We start from the raw sequence: 21,178 nt of genomic DNA, 5'->3' as shown, positions 1-21,178 counted from the left end.
TCTAAGCTTTTCTTTCCCCCTTTGAGCTTCTTTTATTATGATTTTAGTACACAATACCTTGACCTAGCTTCCAGATCTGTATGCGAATTTAATTTCACGAAGTGTGTGACGTCTGCGATGTGAACACCCAGCTCCAAATTTTCATTTGCTAATTTGCGAACTGACAGTGCGTCATCCACATCTTCACAGCCTTTGGGGTCAATGCTGAAGACAAGGTGAGTGTTTCTCAAATCCACTCGCCTGGCACGCTCCTCTGCATCAATCTTCCAAGGATTCTCAGGGGTGTTCACTGGCATTTCACGCAGCTGAAAAAAATGGAGAAACCAGCTAAAGTATGGTTGTATACTTTTAAATATCTACTCTGAATAATATTTTTCTGCTAAAATTAAAACAAATGTTTTCTTTGGAAAAGCCACGAGGGGTGAAAATAAATTAATTATAACCATATAACAGTTTATGGCGTGGAAACAGGCCATCTTGGACCTACAAGGCCATCTTGGACCTACAAGTCCATGCCAGTTTACTCAAACAACTCTGCCTATTCACCGCCCATAAACTCTAACCCCCTCTTATCCATGTATATATATCCAGCCTCCTCTTCAATGAAAGAATTGACTCTGCCTCAACTATTTCCTCCGGAAGATTATTCCATTCAGCCACCACTCTCTGAGTGAAGAAGCATGCTCTAATGTTTCTCCTAAAATGTTGCCCCCTTACCCTCAACTTGTGTCCTGACCTGCCCCTCTAAGGATCGGGAGAGAGGATATCTGCCCTTCAGTTTTGTGCTCTTTGTGTATCAGGCCTGAGATTAGTAGTTTCTGCTGTAGCTAACACGGGCTGTCAGTTTTCACATCACTTTTAAAATACAACACATGGGCCTACCTTTTTACTCCAGGACCCAAGTTGTCATAACTACATTCTGCTACATTTCACATGAAATACAGATCTCAATGTTGCACCATGTTCTTAAATTTTCTTTCTAAATATCTCATTTTACCTTGTCCATTCTCCTAATGTTAAGGTTCAGATCTCACCCAACCTCAACCACTACCAGTACTTCTGGAGACTACAAGATGCTAAGGATGACCCTTCCTTCATTTGTCCCCGACAATGCACGACAAGAGTCAGGTGCGGCGAATGGAGTCAAAACATATGCTGGAGGAACTCCTAGGAGTTGAAGATCGATTACCAATGTTTCGGGACTGAGCCCTTCTTCAAGGTAGGAGTGAAAAATGACAGTCATTTGAATTAAAGGCTGGGGGAAGAACGGGAGGGGAGGAGTATAGAAAAAAAGACAATAGGTGTTAATTGAACAAGATGAGAATAGATTTTTGGCTCTGTGAAAGGAGACAGAGGGGAAAAGGGGAGGGAGAGAGAGAACTAGAGGAAAGGACAGGAGGAAGAAGGCAGGAGAGGGGTTTCATGGTGAATGGAGGCACTTGTTCACGGTGAACATTTTTTGCATCACAACCATTGGTACAGCTAATTTGTACAGGTTGTGGTTTAAACCATGGACCTTCTTGCATCTGTATTAGCTTAGTGCCAGGTTATAGCAAAACATGCATTTTTATTTATTTGTTTACATCCTTAAAATACCAAAAAAAAATTAATCTTCAAATAATTTCCTTGGAAGTATGGTCACTGCTATGTGTCATAGAGGTACTCTACTAAAAATATCAAGAGATAAATGACCAGTTTGTTTATGCTTGTGGCTGTTGATGGATTAGTATTAACCAAACATCAACAGAAACTCCACAGCTCTTCAAGTTGTACCACATGAATACACTCATTAATAGGTAGACCAAGTTTTGTTTTAAGATGGAATTTATGAGAGTTTTGGACTCTCCAAAAACTGGATTAAAAGAATTAACCTAGATTTTGAATCCATAATCCTGTGACTCCAAAGAGATCTACAACTGAGCCGAGCTGACACACAAAGCTTTATCAGATTAATATTTTTAGTACAGGTATGAAAATATAGTTGAGCTCCTTTTTAAAATATTTTATTTAATTGTTTTCCATACTTATAGCCCAAAGGGTGATTGACACCCAATGGGTGTTGTCCTGTCCCCTTACACTCCTGCAGGTACAGGTGTTGCCCCCTGCAGTAGATCGATGGTGTACCACCACAAGCTGGACCTAACTTTTCGCTTAAATATCCTCTCAACTGAAAATAACAAAAAAGTGTTACTAGTTATTCCACATTTATTCCTTAATTGTTCAAACGACATCAATTGACTCCATTCACAACAATCCAATATTTTTAATCCCTTTATGAAACCAAGTATTTGAAAATTGGTTATCCTTTGAAAAAAGTATGACAGTTTTGAATCAAAGGCATCTTAGGTGATATACCTCTTCTTTATCTAATTTCTTCATTTATCTTATGCCAAACATTAATCAAGTGCTTCAACAATGAGTATGAGTTGTTGATGTGTGATCGAATATTTCCATAAAAATAGCACTTAATAAATATTTATATTCTTTATAAAATTCAGGCGAAAAGATTTAGTACTTGTAATGAACTCATTGCCTCTCTCACCTCTACCTGTGTGAGATGGGCACTCAATTCTGTCTGTTTTTCCATTCTCAATCTTGGTAAACTTATGAGATAAAAATTGATCTGTTTTATTATCATCCTTTAAAGACTCCATCCTATATAATTTAGAATAAAAACTTTAAAAGATTCATTTATTTCTTGAGGTTTATAACTAATAACATTAGTCATTCTTAATTGCATTAATCATTCTTGAAACCTGCTCCGCTTTTAGTTGCCATGCGATCGTTCGCCTAATTCATAATACCTGTTTAGTTCTTGCGATTGATTTCTCTACTCTAAGTTTGTGACGTATTATTGTCATTTTTTATTAATTAGTTGTCTACGTTTATCTTCAGAATTCCTCCTTTGAGATCCTTTTACAAAATCATTATTTTCTTTTCTAATTGATCTATCTCTTTCATATACTTCCTTTCGATTTTAGAAGTAAAACTTAAAATTTGCCCTCTCCAATACACTTTCAGAGCATCCCATATTACAAACTTATCATTCACAGAGATCAAGTTTGTATGACAAAATGTCTGAATTTGTTTTCTAATAAAATAACAAAATCTGTTCTTTTTAGTAATAATGGATTCAGTCTCCAACTATATCTCTTTATCAGCCATTGCAATCGTCATTATCAAAGGCAAATGATCAGACAAAATTAATTAATTTCAATAATTCTACCTTGCATCTGTGCTGAAATTAAAAAATAAATCAATTCTAGAATAAGAATCATGTCTACTTGAATAAAAAGAGTAATCCTTTTCTCGAAGATAAATTCTCTTCCACTCATCTATCAAATTCAAATCTTTCATTAATACCAATGTAGCCTTTGCCACTTTAGCCCTCGTCACTCCACTAGTAGATCTAAAAATGGATCCAAACAAAAATTAAAATCTCCTGTTAAAATATTTTCATGTGCATCTGCTAGATTAAGAAATAATTCGAATAAATTTCTCATCGTCAACTTTTGGGCATACAAATTCAGAAGGGTCCATAATTCCGAATATATTTGACAATGTACTATCACGCATCATCCTGCAGGATCAGTCACAACATTTTGAATTTTAATGGAAAGATATTTTTTCATCAAAATCACCACACCTCTTGCCTTAGAATTGAACAAAGAAGCCGCTACATACCGAACCCAATCTCTTTTAATTTCAAATGTTATTTTTCAACTAAATGGGTTTTTTGCAGAAAAGCCAACTCTCATTTTCTTAATGTTAAGACTCACTTTCTCTTCACCATCTTGTTTTAACCATTAACATTTACAAATTTCACTATTATTCATCTTCATGAACCATTTAGTATTCCTCCCTCCACCTCAACTCCGTTCCTCCCTCCACCTCAACTCCATTCTCCCTCCACCTCAACTCCATTCCTCCCTCCACCTCAACTCCATTCCTCCCTCCACCTCAACTCCATTCCTCCCTCCACCTCAACTCCATTCCTCCCTCCACCTCAACTCCATTCCTCCCTCCACCTCAACTCCATTCCTCCCTCCACCTCAACTCCATTCCTCCCTCCACCTCAACTCCATTCCTCCCTCCACCTCAACTCCATTCCTCCCTCCACCTCAACTCCATTCCTCCCTCCACCTCAACTCCATTCCTCCCTCCACCTCAACTCCATTCCTCCCTCCACCTCAACTCCATTCCTCCCTCCACCTCAACTCCATTCCTCCCTCCACCTCAACTCCATTCCTCCCTCCACCTCAACTCCATTCCTCCCTCCACCTCAACTCCATTCCTCCCTCCACCTCAACTCCATTCCTCCCTCCACCTCAACTCCATTCCTCCCTCCACCTCAACTCCATTCCTCCCTCCACCTCAACTCCATTCCTCCCTCCACCTCAACTCCATTCCTCCCTCCACCTCAACTCCATTCCTCCCTCCACCTCAACTCCATTCCTCCCTCCACCTCAACTCCATTCCTCCCTCCACCTCAACTCCATTCCTCCCTCCACCTCAACTCCATTCCTCCCTCCACCTCAACTCCATTCCTCCCTCCACCTCAACTCCATTCCTCCCTCCACCTCAACTCCATTCCTCCCTCCACCTCAACTCCATTCCTCCCTCCACCTCAACTCCATTCCTCCCTCCACCTCAACTCCATTCCTCCCTCCACCTCAACTCCATTCCTCCCTCCACCTCAACTCCATTCCTCCCTCCACCTCAACTCCATTCCTCCCTCCACCTCAACTCCATTCCTCCCTCCACCTCAACTCCATTCCTCCCTCCACCTCAACTCCATTCCTCCCTCCACCTCAACTCCATTCCTCCCTCCACCTCAACTCCATTCCTCCCTCCACCTCAACTCCATTCCTCCCTCCACCTCAACTCCATTCCTCCCTCCACCTCAACTCCATTCCTCCCTCCACCTCAACTCCATTCCTCCCTCCACCTCAACTCCATTCCTCCCTCCACCTCAACTCCATTCCTCCCTCCACCTCAACTCCATTCCTCCCTCCACCTCAACTCCATTCCTCCCTCCACCTCAACTCCATTCCTCCCTCCACCTCAACTCCATTCCTCCCTCCACCTCAACTCCATTCCTCCCTCCACCTCAACTCCATTCCTCCCTCCACCTCAACTCCATTCCTCCCTCCACCTCAACTCCATTTTTCCCTCCACCTCAACTCCATTCCTCCCTCCACCTCAACTCCATTCCTCCCTCCACCTCAACTCCATTCCTCCCTCCACCTCAACTCCATTCCTCCCTCCACCTCAACTCCATTCCTCCCTCCACCTCAACTCCATTCCTCCCTCCACCTCAACTCTATTCCTCCCTCCACCTCAACTCCATTCCTCCCTCCACCTCAACTCCATTCCTCCCTCCACCTCAACTCCATTCCTCCCTCCACCTCAACCTCATTCCTCCCTCCACCTCAACTCCATTCCTTCCTCTACCTCAACTCCATTCCTTCCTCTACCTCAACTCCATTCCTTCCTCTACCTCAACTCCATTCCTTCCTCTACCTCAACTCCATTCCTTCCTCTACCTCAACTCCATTCCTTCCTCTACTGCCACCTTAACTCCATTACTTAACTCCAATGTGTCAATGCACACTTTCTCTGGAAATCCAAATAAAGAAAACAGATATACAATTAAAGCAGTGGTTTTCAAACTGCCCTCTAAACTCGCATTCCACCTTAAGCAATCCTTATGCCATAAGTGCTCTGTGATTAGTAAGGGATTGCTTAAGGTGATATGTCAGTGGAAAAATAGGTTGAGAATCACTGCTCTAGACCCAATTGTTACTGAGAAAAATTGTCACTGGCCAACTTCCTTTGGAGCATATACTGAGTCAATTAGATATGATTAAAACAGTGGTTTTCAAACTTTTTCTTTCTACTCAATACCTCTTTAAGTAATCCCTTACTAATCACAAAGCAATTATGGCATAGGGATTGCTTTAAGGTGGAAAGTGAGTTGGGGGGGGGGGGGTGGGGAGAAGTTTGAAAACCACTGAATTAAACGATATATATTCGAACATTTATAACTATATATAGACAAAGTAATACCCCAACAAGTGCTGTTTAAATAATACACCTCCCCTCTCCATTTTATGGGCTGCGACCAAGGTCACAAAAACACATATGATCCAGTAGCAGTTAGTACCTCATCTCTTCCCTCCACCCAGGTACATTTACCATATGATCTTGAATCACAATTCATAAATAAAAAAACTTTCCAAAATCAGCAAAGAGAAAATAATCATTATTCTGAATTATTCAGTTCTACATGAAAAAACTTAATCCATCTAGGACACAGTAACAGCCACTGAGTTTCTAATTCTTCATTCTACCTGCACTCTTTGAAGATCTTGCACAAATTCTGCTGCTTGCACAAAATTCATAAAGAATTTATTTTGACCTCCAATCTTAATGTAGAAGATATTTAATTAACATAGAACACGGGTTCTGATTTGGAAGTGGTTTTCCTCTAAGAGCTACGAGCTCTTTCAATCTCGATAGGATATTCAAAATTCTGTGCTCTCAAAACATCAGAAATCTCTTTTTTGAAAAAACAAATCGGGTCTTGCTCCTTATAATATTTTTTACTGAAATGTTCCAGTATGTCTACTTTCTGTCGAAGCTTTTGATTTTCTTTAGTCAAGCAGTAGTAGTGTCTTCCACTCTTGTCACTCTATCATCATGTTGCATTTCTTCTTGCACCTTCTTTATTTCCCCATCCATTTTATCTAACTTGTTCTCTCCATCCAAAACTTTATTTCCCCTTTCATTCCTTGAAGCTCTTTTAACAATTCAACATTGCTTTTGTCCTCTACTTTAAATTTTTAAAATCTTAACTTCTTTCAATACCTCCTCCTTGTATGGTTCTTTATCTTCTTTCGCCACCGGACCCTTGTGAGCCTGACTCCTCCTCTTCTGACGCTGTCGCTCCTGACATCTTGCTTATGCGCAGTGTACTTCTGGATTCTTTCTCGATGTCATCTCTCTGCTGCTGTGGACATCCACTCCCACAGGGAACAGCTCAAACGCTAGCTCCCTGCTTCAAACTTGATGTAGGCCTCAAATCTTTTCTAGTCTTCTCTTCACATTGCGCTCAAGATAGGGCAAATTTATTACTTTTTTGGGTTTTTTCCCCAGATGCATTTTTAAAGTATTGTTTCAATGTTTAAATATACTTTAAAAGAAAACTTTATTACTCTAAAGCATTACTTATTTAGTACTTTTTTTAAACTAATTTACCAGGAGGGTCAGGTTCCTACATCCTAACCCTACGACATCAGGTGACATTCTTTCGCCCCCCCCCCCCCCCGCCCTAGTTGAGCTCCTTAACCATAGAAATTACCGTTCCCAAACACAACCTTAGCATATTTATGCCATCAATAATTCCCTTTTAACATGACGCATTTTAAAAGTGGATAAAATCACAATGTACAATTCAACTCTACGCTAATTAAGATGCAGTGAAGACTATGATTTACCTGGACTTCAGAGAAAGGGCCAACTGTAATGCCATTTTCTACAAGAATGGCTGCAACTTCTGTCTCTAAATCACCAGCTTTTCCAAGAGCCTTCACAAAATGTCCATTGGGATAAAGAGATGTGGAATCCCAGGAATCGATACGTACAATAATTCGGAAATTCTATGTGATTAGGAAATAAAATGTAAATGATCTGTACAATTCCATTACATAAGGTTGATTACATTGTACTCTACAATGAAAAAAAACCACATAAATGATGGAGAAACAGTGCCTTAATACATCACCAACATTTAAGGCTTGAGTCCTTCCCTGTGCTTTACTTCTTGTACAATACAATGATTTTTTGCTACAAAAACATCCCAAACATTGTGCAAAATTAGCTTATTCAATTGTAAAAATCTAAAAGATATTGAGGCACCAAACATTTATGAGTGAATTTTAACTGTTTTCCCCTATCTTTGGGAATCAACTTAATTAAACTTAAGATGATCAGTGGGGAAAAATAAAACTGATTTATTGAAATATACAAGATTGGAGTTGAAGCTAATTTATAGCAATGAACTGAGTTTCAACAGTGAATTGAATAAAGCACAGTCACTGAGTATGAGCAGATTTGATTTAGTCTTAGTGTGCACTGTGTTAGTTTTGTCTAAAATTTGCTATATATGATAAAGCAACTTTGGGTTAGCAATGATAATAATAAACCAGCACTTTTAAATGAGGTTTCTATATATTAATCCACGACAGGAAATGTACACATCAGGACCAGAGGTGAAAGAAGACAACGATAGTTGGCTTGGTGGGACTGGAAGGTGCAAACCAGAAGTGGACCAAAAAAAAAAGAGAAAAATGGATACAGGCATACCCCACTCTATGGAGGTAGAGCATTCCTGAGGCAAGTTTTGTAAAAGCGAAAACCCATTATAATTTCTTCATAAAAGCCAACAAGGGTTTCTTCGTATATGTGAATTTTTGTAAAACGAGTATTCGTAAAGCGGGGTTTATCTGTATTATCAATCAGAACTGAAAAACGAGCACGAGTGTTTAGGATGATTTCATCTAGGTACATATTTTGCGCAGAGATATTCTTCACAATTTTCATAAAACTAATTTTTTTTTTTGAAGTGTAAATTTATAATTCTTACATGGAGAGATTCAGCTTGTTGAGTGTTGATCCTTATTTTAGGAATTCTGTAATCCCAAGGCGTAACTAGGATCTTCCGAATATTTTTACCTTGTGACTGTATTTCCTCTTTGGGAGGAAAGGATGCTATGTAATCTCGCCAGTTGCGCTGAATAATGCCAACAACTTTCCCTACAAAAACAAAAGCAATGCAGTTTGAATCCTTTGCAATTTGTTTTGCCTTGTATTAAAGGTGAGAAAAAGCTCAACCAGCAGTTACTTCAAATTTCCCATGATAGCTCTTAGTTGGTTTGACAATTAGAACAATAGGATCGCTTTACAAATATACTTTAATGATTTAACCTTCCAGAATGCCATCGATTCTAGCACAATTCCTGGAGATTGGAAGATAACAAATACAACCCAATGTAAGATGGGGGGTAGAAAAAGGTGTGGGAATAGAGCCTACAGGTGAGAATTTTCCTCACGTAATATTGAGGGAAATACTGGATCCATTATTAAAGTGCATCAAAGGACAAATCCCCAGACCTCGCCAGTTCCCATCCCGGCCCACCCTGCTGTCCATTGCCAGTTCCCGTCCCGGCCCACCCTGCTGTCCATCACCAGTTCCCGTCCCGGCCCACCCTGCTGTCCATCGCCAGTTCCCGTCCCAGCCCACCCTGCTGTCCATCGCCAGTTCCCGTCCCAGCCCACCCTGATGTCCATCGCCAGTTCCCGTCCCGGCCCACCCTGCTGACCATTGACAGTTCCCGTCCCAGCCCACCCTGCTGACCATTGACAGTTCCCGTCCCAGCCCCAGCCTTCCTGCTGACCATCACCAGTCCCCATCCTGTCCTTCCTGCTGACCATTGCTAATTCCTATCCCTGCCTTCATGCTGACCATCAGCAGTTACCATCCTAACCCTGCCTTCCTCTAACACACGTTCTTACCTTAGCCCAGATGTCCCCATAATACATGTGGAAACAATATTCCCCATGGCTGAGGGGACTTGAATCAAGAATCAGTCTCAAATAAAGAATCAAATAGGCTCTTGGCCTACCATGTCTGCCAACTATTTCCACTCAACCACCACTAATCTCATTCTCTTCACTTGAACATCTCCCCAAATTCTACCACTCATGTGTTCTCCAAGAAAAGGCAATTTACAGTGGACAATTAACCAAACTATGTGTTTGGGGTGTGGGAAGAACTGGAACATGTAGAGGAAGCATACATTGCTACAAGGAAAGCATGCAAACTCCATACACACACTCACTCTGCACTCAAGGTCATGATCAATGCTTGACAAAGATGGATGAAAATGTTCCTTCTCATGGTGTGATGGACCTTCTGAATTTCCCTCCCAAAGAGGCTCAGTCACTGAGCATATTCAAATTAGATATCAATAGATTTTTGGACATTAAGATAATCAACAAATATAGTGCAATAAAATGGTTCTGAGGTAAAATATCTCGATCTTATTCAATGGTAGAACAGGCGCATGGTTTAAATGATCTACCTTTTGTTTCTATTTCTTATGTTCTTATAATAAAGAAAACTGATATCCAGAAATTATACTAACCAAAAAACAAATTTTTTACCTGTTGACATTGGCTCACTTTCAGTTTCTTCAGTGCCTTTCTCCTCAGATTCATTCTCACACAGCAGTGAAACTCTTCCCTTCCATTCATTCCTTGGCAACAGTTCAACAGCCACCACATCTCCCTGGACAGCACGATTTCGAGCCTTCATGCCACAAATAAGTATGTCTGTTTCCAGTTCTAACATACACAAGCAACACACTTATAAAAATAAATCAATTTTTAGGAGAATATTTACTTTTAAAAGCAAGTTTACCTGATCTTTTATTAGGCAATCCATGAATACGAACAAAGGCTTCCAGCTGAGATCTGTGCTTGTTGACATTTAAAATACCCTAGGAAAATAAACATATCTGCTGACAATTCTGTTAAGAGGAAGAGAAATTGAGAAACATTTTACTGAGCAGTTTACACCAATAATTTCTGTATATTTGCAATATTGTTAAAAAAATGAAACTGATGAGAAATATTTCTGAATTTAATACATCGCTGAAACTGAGCAAAAAAAACCATTTATCTGAAATACTTTGTGATACTATATTTTTCCATCCACTGCACATTATTATTAATCAATGTGACAGAGTAGATGTGCGGCAGCATCTCTTCCAACTGCATCAATCTTTTTGTGCACAGGGTTCAGAAAGGAATTAACTACTGCCATTTTGAGACTGCATCTATCAGCTTACCTGAATATATTTCCCAGTTTTGATGCCAGCTTCCAGTAGTTCCAAAGGTCGATGCTCTGAATATTCCTTTCCATTCTTTTCCTGAGCTTCATTCTCTCGTTCTTTCCGAGCCTGAACAATAGATTCATATAGCTGGTGCACTGCATCCAGGTCAGGCCAAAAATTCTCCAAGTAGCTCTAGAAAGAAAATCCTTAATAAAACTGTTTGTGACATGCTCGTTGGCATTTCAATGCTTAAGTAATGTATGTCACTGCAAGAAACACCACTTGTGTAAAATATAATAACAAAAAGATTGACGCAAAGTTGCAACCTTCCATTATAAAGGTTGGAAACTACCAGAATGTAAATGTTCATTTACTGGTGTGAGAAAATGTTCATAAAATAGTTTAACCCAGTAGCCAGTATATACAACTACAGTAAGACTCCAATTAGCAACAAACAACTGGATGAAACAGCTGGTTTCAATGAGATTAAACTGACTGATGGATGGAAAGGAATTTTAAACTGTTTTAACCCATTACCCATCATTCCAGCATTACAAAGTTCATGACTCGTGCTTCTCACTGATGCCCAGATAACTCATTTTACTATTGAGTACAAAGCATTCTTGCTGGTTTCTGACAATTCACAATCTTCCACTATTCTGAAAATTAAATTAGGCCAAATTTTGTTAAAATGCATAGCAATGAATCTGCTCGTTTTGAACGGTTATTCAGGATCTGTACCACCTGCGCCACTGAAGAAATATTTTCAGTATCACGACTGCCATCTAGAGACAGCAATAAGAAATTATAACAAAATATTATCTTGTATTAACACACAAAGTGCTGGAGGAACTCAGATCAGGCACCATCTATGGAAGGTCAAAACCCTTAGAACACTACAGCACAAAACCAGTGTGTACTGAACTATTTTTCCACCTAGACCTTGGACCTGCACCGAGACCATAGTCGTCCGAACCTCTCCTACCCTTGAACTTATTCAATCTTCTCTTAAATGGTGAAACTGAACCCCGCTGGCAGCACATTCCACTCTCACCTGAGTGAAATTCCCCCAGTTCCCCTTTCACCCTTAGCCCACGTCCTCTAATTCTTGACTTACCCAACCTCAGTGGAAAAAGCTGCTTGCATTTACCCAATTTATACCTTCAAAATTATATATATACACACCGTATATTTCAGTAGATAAGATGACACTTGAAGCACCCAAAAAACACGCCCCCCCCCCCAAAAGGGGTGTCCTTAAAATTTTACTCAAAATACCACTTGATTGGTTCAATAATCCACCCAGACCACACCCTTTAACATTTTTTTAAGATACCAGTATATTTAAAAAAAGCTGCTGCAGTGTGCACAATTTTTATTTTGCACTAAAAATCATTACCAGTGTTGTGTTAAACCAGTAAAAGAATTGTAAGATTTAAAAGAAAACCACACACATTTAAAATCCTCGACAATCACTCGCTTCATCGTCTAAGGCATAGGACTCAGCAAGCACATCCGGAGTCTCACGGCTTACACTGTCATCATACGGGTCGCAGTCTGAACCTGGTGCGTTGGCTTCGTTGTTAGTGTCCCACAATAAATCATCCTTCGTACCATCCACTGCATTAGAGATAGCTCACTTTTTGAAAAATTTTATTACAGTCTCTACTTTCACTTTATCCCAGGCTTTGATCACAAAATCACACAGCACATCAAGGGATGCAGCACACATCGCCCCGCTTTTTGTAAAGGATTTTTCAGCATTCATCATCCATTCTTCATACACATGATCTTTAAATGGCTTGTTTTAGCAGACATTATTACCAAATTTTTCCTGTTCATGAAATGGTTGCACCAGCCTTCTGTACCTTTAAAATCTCTAATGTGTTCTGGGTTTGTCCTTGCATATATGCTCTGATGTTATTTCTTGGAAGTATGTAGCAATCCTGCCTCTGTTCCAGTATCCATTCTGCAATGTGATTTTCCAATTCTGGCCAATGAATGATTCCTCTTTTCAATGAAGATTATTTCTTTGGAATTTTTCTTAAAACATCTTAATTCTTTCTCCACTTTCTTGCCATATTTTCATTTATGTCAAACGTCCTTGCAGAAGCATAGTTGTTAGATTCCTTGGCCAATTCAAAGACTAACTTAAAACTTGCTTCATACTTTCTTTGTTTTGCTGGTGGCTCCATGATAACAATTTGATTAAAAAAAATTAAACTGGTTAAGACAGAAGCTAGAAACAGTCTAAACCGTGAATCGCTTTGTGGCAATGCTTCACCCACCTACTGGCCATGTCCACCAGCTCAGTCAATATGACACCAGCTCAGTCAACACATGTATGGTACTGATATATTTGGGTGAAATCTTATACCACTGATAGGAGCAAAAACCATGAAATTCAGACTGAAATTGGGGTCTCAAATCTCCCCATTCTCCTACACTCTAGAAAATAAATCCTTGACGTATTCAACGTTTCCCAATAACTTAGCCCTTCAAATCCAAGCAACAGCCGTGGAAAATTTCTCTCCACTCTTTCAATCTTATTGGTATCTTTCCTACAGGTTGGTGACCAAAGCTACACACCATTACTCCAAATTTCCTCACCAATATCTAATATAACTTCAATGTAACATCCCAACTCCTACACTCAAAACTTTGATTTGTGAAGGCCAATGTGTCCAAAAGTCTCTTGATGACCGTTTACCAGTGATGCTCTTTATCTGTCGCAATCAGGAATTGTTGGAAGTTTCAGGCCAAAACCCTTCATCAGGAACAAAATGTCAGGAGATAGTGGACATCCCTGCCTAGTTGACCTTGGTTCGATTATATATCCATTTACTGTCACCTTCACCAATGGTCCCTTATATAATGCTTTAATCCAATTAATATATTTCTCTGGTAGGTTGAACCGCTGTAGTACTTTAAATAAATAATTCCATTCTACCCTGTCAATGGCTTTCTCTGCGTCAAAAGCAACCGCCGCTGTTGGAGTCTTCTTTCTTTGTACTGCATGGATTAAGTTAATGAACTTAGAGATATTGTCCATTGTTTGTCTTTTCTTAATAAATCCAGTTTCGTCAAGTTTTACTATTTTTGGTACACAGACAGCCAATCTGTTTGCTCATAGTTTTGCTATTATCTGATTCTACCTGCATTGAATTCGCCCATCGTTATTGAATGAAGATCTATATTGCCTTCCATAGATGCTAAGTGACCCAGTGTGTTCCTCCAGTATTTTGTGTGCTTTTCCAGTTTTACAGCATACACAGTCTCTCTTGTTTATCTCTTATTATGTTATAATGTTCATTTAGCTAATTTACATAATTGAAGATAAAAGGATGGAATGAGCAGGTGGGAGGAAGGCGAGGAGAGATAGGAAGCAGGTCAGGAAGAGAGACAGATATAACAATATAAAGACAGAAGAGACTGCAGATGGAATGAGCAGGTAGAAGAGATAGTGGGGAGGAAGGCGAGGAGAGAGATAGGAAGCAGGTCAGGAAGAGAGACAGATACAACGATATAAAGACAGAAGGGATTGCAGATGCTGGACAAAAATCTATTGGAAGAACTTAGAAATGCAAAATGTCACTTCTCCCTCTGCCTCTACAGAGGCTGCCTGATCAATGAGCTTCTCTTTTTCTTTGCACAAGGACATTAACATGGCTTTCAATCAAGAAGGAAAATCAAATGCCCCATCTGAGTGGGTGGGGGAGGGGAGGGAGGAGGGTGTTTACAGAGGGGTAGACTTGCCTTTTTCTTTACATCTTTCACCCCTACCACTTTACTCCTTCTTATCCCTTCCCATTTCTTCCACCCTCTCCCTCCTCCTGAAATCTTCCACTCTTTATTTTCAGATTCATTAACAACTATTAGTGGCATTCTTAACATTTCTGAAAAAAAAAATCAAAATTCTACAATTTACCCAATATTGAGACCACCTGGTCTACAGAGATGACTAGAACATTTGCCTTGGCCATCAAATCCTTTTTCCAGTGTTCAAAAGCCCATATCATCCTTGAAATCTTTCCCATATTCCTGCAACTGATGCCATAGCTAACTATTTACCATCCAGTAAAATCCCAGCACACAACTTCATGAGAATATTCTAGATCATTCAATCAATTCCATCATATATCAATGAGCTGCTCATTTACCTTAAACGATACAACGAACACACCATCTGTTTCACTCCCATACTTTTGAATGGCTTCAACATCTTCAGTAACCATAACAACTGGCATTAGTCCTGCAAGATGATTATAATACCAGACTGTGGCATAGTAAATACACCTAGAACAAGTAATTAGCATTTTTATTAATTTTCTATGTATAACTGAAATAACAATTATGTTCACAGTATGTAATCAGCTTAAAGCTCATAAACCCTTCATTCTTAATTCCAAATTTCCTAAATACAAAAAAAAGTTATATTAATCAAATTCCTTGGCTGTCTTCTAAAAATAAAAGAATTGTTACATCAAAATATGTATAAATTCACCCATAAACTGCCTCCTTTTGACAAATTATACTTCCCGTACAGAGCCTAACAAATGCTGAACACCTGGATTTCTGACATCTTCCTTCCTACATTACTAGTGCCACAAAATCAGGTAACTTTATCTTTCAAAATTCCTTTATAATTGTTCCTTTTTCTACACTCTATGACAGGTGCTTAATATAATGCAATGAGACAAAGATGCCCAAGTACACTAGCCTCACAGCCCCATCATTTTTGCTGCCCTCCATTTGAAAATATTGCAACACTTAATCTTGTAGTTAAGGCCCTTTTCATATCAATCCTTGATGAGAAAAGCAGCCTGATAGTTAACGATGGCCTTAATGGTTCCTGATCAACTCAAAATAGTTTCTTGCAATCCTGAATTGTGGATGTTTTTCTACAAGGTGTGATGAAGCTATACTTCAATTCATTTTTAATAAAATATCTTTTAAATTCCAGGAGTGAATAAAAGATTAGTGAGACCAGTAAACAATATTTTTACATTAATTACAGTATTTCTAAAAACTAGGAAGATCGAATTTGAATTTCAATGACAAACCTGGTCTGCCATTTTTCTAGAGATTCTCCTTGCTCTCTTGGAACGTACGAGTGCAACTGAAATTCATTGAAGAACATAACACATTCATGTTGTCCATCCCTCAGCAGGTTCCGCAGCTTGTTATACTGCCTGCAATGAAACAATTGATGATGCAACCAGGCCAGTTCTAATAGTTTTTCCATAATTAAGGTTTTTTTTTTAAATAGACTATTCCTTTCCTTTTCTTCAATCATTGCCAATTGAGATCCCTTCCTTTTTATCAATGAAGGTGGGGTATATGCATGGTAGTTTTAACTTCACCAGAGATATTTTGTACCCAAAATATTTAATACTCCTTCATCAGCATATATGGCATTTCTTTTATTATTTTTTGGGATCCTGGGCATCACTGATAAGGCCTGACATTTATTGCCAATCCCTAAATGATCTTAAGATTGTGGTAATCCACTAAGTTAACTGCTGCAGTCCTTATGAGAAAAGTGCAGCTAGTCAACGATGGTGCACAAAAGTTTTTGAGATTTTTCTTTCTTTTTAATTGATTTTTCTTTCTTTTATTGTGGCTTTTTTTTTTTAAATTTTTTATTTTTCACACCATAAATCACGTTAGCCATGATATACACTTTTTCTTTTTCACACATATACAGTGACTTTTTCTCCCCCCCCCCTCCCTTTTTAAAGGAGAATTGTTGAAGCCTTTCCACTCAACTTCCCTTCTTGGTTTCAATGCATGTAGATGGAATAGGAATGTTGCTCTGGACTAGTGACTGGGTTTCATTTTTCCTCCTTCACCTAGTGCTTTCTCCCAGTATCTGGACTGACCACATGGAACACAACAGTTCAAGGTATGTAACTTAACGCACTATGCGTTGTCACTTCAAATGATAGGATGCTATCCATTCCAAAATATTTATTGCTTTTCCATCCTCATCCACCTTGGAATCTGGGTGCCACTCAAGGCTAGTATTTATTGCCCATCCCTAAATGAAGGTGGTGGTGAGCCTTGCTCTTGAACCTCGGCAGTCCTTCCAGTGAAGGGATTTCCAGAGATTGATCCAAGAATTAGACCCGCAAATGGTATACGGTTGGTGTAGCGGTTAGCACAATGCCCTTACAGTGCTAACAATCGGGATTGGACATGGGTTTGAATCCTATCCTGTCTGTCAGGAGTTTGTATGTTCTCCCTGTGTCTACATGGGTTTTCTCCAGGGACTCCAGTTTCTTCCAACCCTTCAAAAACACATTGGAATGTAAGTTAATGGGGTGTAAATTGGGCAGCACAGACTTCAAGGGCTGAATTGGCCTGTTGCAGTGTTGTATGTCTAAAATGAAAGAAGAAATGTATATCCAAATCAGGAAGGTATGCATCTTGGGGGGTGCAGGGGAAAATGTAGGTTAGATGACTAACCAGTGGACAGCACATATTCCAGACTGGTGGAGAAAATGAATGTTTCCGTGGTACACAGGTCACCAATCAAGTAGGAGGTTTTATCCTGGATGGTGCCAAACATTCTAAGGGACTGCACTTATCCAGGTAGAGAGTACACAGTATTCCACCACACTCCTGAATTGCGTGTTGCACATGGTGGAAAGGCTTTGGAATGTTAGTATGTGAATCAGTGACACCTGTCTTTGTCGCCACAGTCGTTAAGTGATTGACTTTTGAGAAGCTAAAGATGGCAGCACGGTTGACGTAGTGGTTAGCGCAACACCTTTATGAAGCCAGCAATCAGGACCAGAACTAAGTTCAAATCCTGCACAGTTTGTAAGGAGTTTGTACGTTCTCCCCCTATCTGTGTGGGTTTTCTTCGGGGGCTCCATTTTCCTCCGACCCTTCAAAAACATACCAGGGTGAGATTAATGTGGTGTAATTTGGGCGGCATGTTACAGAGCTGTATTTTTTTTTTGTAAATGGCTGTGCCTAGAACACTACCACGAGGAACTCCTGCAGCATTGTCTGGAAGAGTGATGATTAATCTCCAACAATCACAACCATTTTCCTTTGTGTGAGGTATGACTCCATAAACTGGAGTGTTTTCCCCTTGATGCTCATTGACGTTGTTCCAGGGCTCTTTAATTACAGTTAGTCTAAAATGACCAAGGCTACTCACTTTCACCTCTGAAATTGAACAAGGTTGTGAAAAAGAGTTGAATGGTTCTAGCCAAACACAAACTAAGTAGGGTAGTTGGTGAATTATAGCTGATAAAGCACTGCTTACAGCAATGTCAACCACACTGCCATCATTTCGCTGATCAAAGGTAAATTGACAAGTTGAATTTGTCCCTATTCTTTACCCCCCCCCCCCCCCCCCCCCCCACCAAATGCAGAGCAACTTTCTACATTGTCCTCAGGTGTAACTGTACCAGAACAGCTTGACTAAAGGTTCAAAGACTAAATTAGAATTAGGAATTTAAGCAAGACCTAACAAAATTATTTTGATTACAATATAAAACGTAATCTCGTTAGTCCAGAAGAAAAGTGCTTATAAGGATCAACCATTAACAGAAGTAATTAATGTGTAATGGGGTTCAATTAACTTCTCCTTACAATATCATATTTTATCTTTTGGTATAGTTGAGATGTGAACACATCCTGAGAATCAGTAACAAAGTCAAAGAGGGATATAATAAGAGACTGAAAAGCAAAATGTTTACATCTTCACCAGTGTTAATCAATACAAGTACTGTAAAACTACCCATTACTCTGCAATTTAAAGATGCAAATCTATAAAAGTAAAAAATGTGATCAGATCTGTGTATATTGACCTTTTAATAAGGAAAGTGACAGAATATAATTAGCTTTTCAATTTCAACTTGATCAACAAACATTGAGGTTAGAATCTCCAGGCATCAATTACAAGTGCTTTATTTTAAGTACAGGTACTCCCTGACTTGCGACCATAATTGAGATCTGAGGATCGGTTGTCTCTCAAAATGGATGCAAGTTGGAATTTTGCCCATGTGGAGTACTGAAGTCTTAAAGCAAACTTTTTAATCAATTTTTTTTTCATTGTAGATTTGACCATATCAACTTAAAGCTTCCTGAATTTGTCAATCAACCTTGGCAAATCTTTCTACATTGTGGTCCATGCTTACCTCTGAGTTGGCGTCCCGGGGTCCATAGGCCGGGTATGGCCATCCATCCCTGATCATATTGAATTTGCAGCCTTAACTCTCATGCATGCACCAACCGAACTCCAATACACAATCCCAGTGCACATGCACCAACCAAAGACTCGCGTATGCGCACTGAAATCAAGATCGCCACACCTAATCTATGGACCCTGGGATGTCAACTAATAAGGTAAGAACGCACATTTTGGGTCTTACATGCCCTGTATCTTTGTTATAGATTGTCAAATACAACATAAACTGCATACATTTAATATATTTTTTAAAAATTTGGTTGTATGTGCGGATGGTCGAAAGCTGGGGAGAACCTGTATACACCCAAATATCAACATGTTCTTCTTACCAGAATATTGAAGAACTAACCTCTGTTTCTAACACTTCATTAATCTTCAGGAATAGACTGAACATTTAAATTATTAATAAAAATGATCATTCAATTTAATAGCTTTAACATGGCAAGCCCAATGGATTCCAAGTAAAGGGAATAATACAATAATACAATAATAAGACTATTGCACAGACTTCTTCTGTGACCTCTAATAACATTTGATTTTGCGGAAGATTTTTCACCAACTTTAGACTACGTTAAACTGAGCTCATGGTTGTGAGAGTCACACCATAATCACAGTGCTGAGGCAAGTAATGCTACATGACTATATGGCATTTCCCTAGGCCGCTCTGGTTTCCTGCTACATCCAAATACTTGCTGGTTACTTAATTAGCTACTATAAATTGTTCTTGCGTAGGTGGGTTAAGGCAGGAAAATGAGGCAGAGACAATGGATGCACAAGAGTTTACAAGGAGCTAAGCAGGAAAAAAAAAATCAGACAAAGGGTATACTCTGAGAGCCAGTGTAGATTCTACAGACTGAATTGCCTCCATGTCCAACATCAAGAAGTAGGAGAATATAAAAAACTATGCAAATGCAAAATGCTGTGATTTTTCTTTTTAATCATAACTTTTTACTGTTCTTAAAATATCGTATTGAGTCTGTGACGGATATATATTTTGATTTGTATATAGATTTTTTTTAAAGGAGATAGATTCTGGGGGTTTAGAGAGTAGGTCACTTCACATAAACACTTCACAAAACAGATCTCATTTAAAATGCAAGAGCTTGGATGAAGCCAGTCATGCAGGCACTGAGCTCTTGCAAAGACAATAAAATAATAAGACTGCTTTGCTAAAGAATTTCAAAAGCAGGTGTAAATGGATTATTGTTTCAAAAGCAAGAGATGAACAGACTCAGAAGTTTGGGTCCAGTGCCACAATCTATCTGGCTGCAATTTGCTGTTCTAAGATAATGTGGTTTTGCAAGCAGAGAGAGAACAAAAATAGGCTTTCTCAGAGAGAGAGAGAGAGAGAGAGAGAAAAACTGGTATCTGCAGATGCTTTTGGAGGCTGCAACAAAAAGTTGGCAGTTTGTTTAAACCCTATTTTGAAGATGGGTTGTGAGTTCTGAGTTCAGCCTGTTTTTTTTTGAAGACTTTATTTAAAATTTTATAACATGAATACAATAGAGAATTACATTTAAAGAAAAAAAAATTAAAATGGTATGATTACAATATTACATCGCCCCCCCCCACCGTGAGTTCAGCCTGTTGAAAACTCTTGTGGTCCATACAAGAGGAAATGGCTGGCTAGAATGTTTCATCTGAAATAAGGGAACCAAGAGGAACTCTGTGGTAACCTGGAAGAAGAGGTTATCATTTGGAAAACCCTGATGAGGCAAGTTTCTTTGGCAAGACACTGAAGTGGCTGATTGAAAGGGATCAGTTGTGGGTGTCCAACGAGCAACAAATCTCGCTCTGAAACTGACAAAGAACCTTCCTGAGTGGTAACCATTTAAGCACCAGTGCTCGGTGAAAATTCATAAATGCTAAATTCTGTGCACAGTATAAGAATTACCTGCAACCGGTGAACTTGGAGGAGTAAGAAGTGAGATTGGACTGTGAATCAAAGAACTTTTCTGAACTTATACACACATTACATACATGTGCACTTAGAATTAGAAGAGGGTTGTTAATAGTAATAAGTTAAAGTTTGATCCTGTTTTTATGTTTAAAGAAAATTAAAAATAACTTTTGT

General features: G+C 39.1%; 1 protein-coding gene across 3 annotated transcripts in view; it reads right to left on the bottom strand.

Moving 5' to 3' along the window:
* The window catches only part of dis3l (DIS3 like exosome 3'-5' exoribonuclease), a 45,202-nt gene that overhangs the window by 17,221 nt on the left and 6,803 nt on the right, over positions 1 to 21,178 (bottom strand). The window contains exons 3-10 of one of the 3 annotated variants that reach the window (XM_069911310.1): positions 15,962 to 16,090; positions 15,059 to 15,194; positions 10,914 to 11,090; positions 10,484 to 10,562; positions 10,228 to 10,407; positions 8,648 to 8,817; positions 7,500 to 7,661; positions 58 to 305 (exon numbers count right to left, since the gene is read on the bottom strand). In XM_069911310.1, coding sequence (XP_069767411.1) covers positions 58 to 305; positions 7,500 to 7,661; positions 8,648 to 8,817; positions 10,228 to 10,407; positions 10,484 to 10,562; positions 10,914 to 11,090; positions 15,059 to 15,194; positions 15,962 to 16,090 — 1,281 coding nt within the window. Of the gene's footprint in view, positions 1 to 57; positions 306 to 7,499; positions 7,662 to 8,647; positions 8,818 to 10,227; positions 10,408 to 10,483; positions 10,563 to 10,913; positions 11,091 to 15,058; positions 15,195 to 15,961; positions 16,091 to 21,178 lie in introns of those variants that run through there. The other 2 variants (XM_069911311.1, XM_069911312.1) reach the window with 2 other exon arrangements.

This window comes from Narcine bancroftii, chromosome 14, assembly GCF_036971445.1.
Source record: "Narcine bancroftii isolate sNarBan1 chromosome 14, sNarBan1.hap1, whole genome shotgun sequence".
Classification (NCBI taxonomy): Eukaryota; Metazoa; Chordata; class Chondrichthyes; order Torpediniformes; family Narcinidae; genus Narcine; species Narcine bancroftii.
This window is presented reverse-complemented; position numbering and strand designations above follow the sequence as displayed.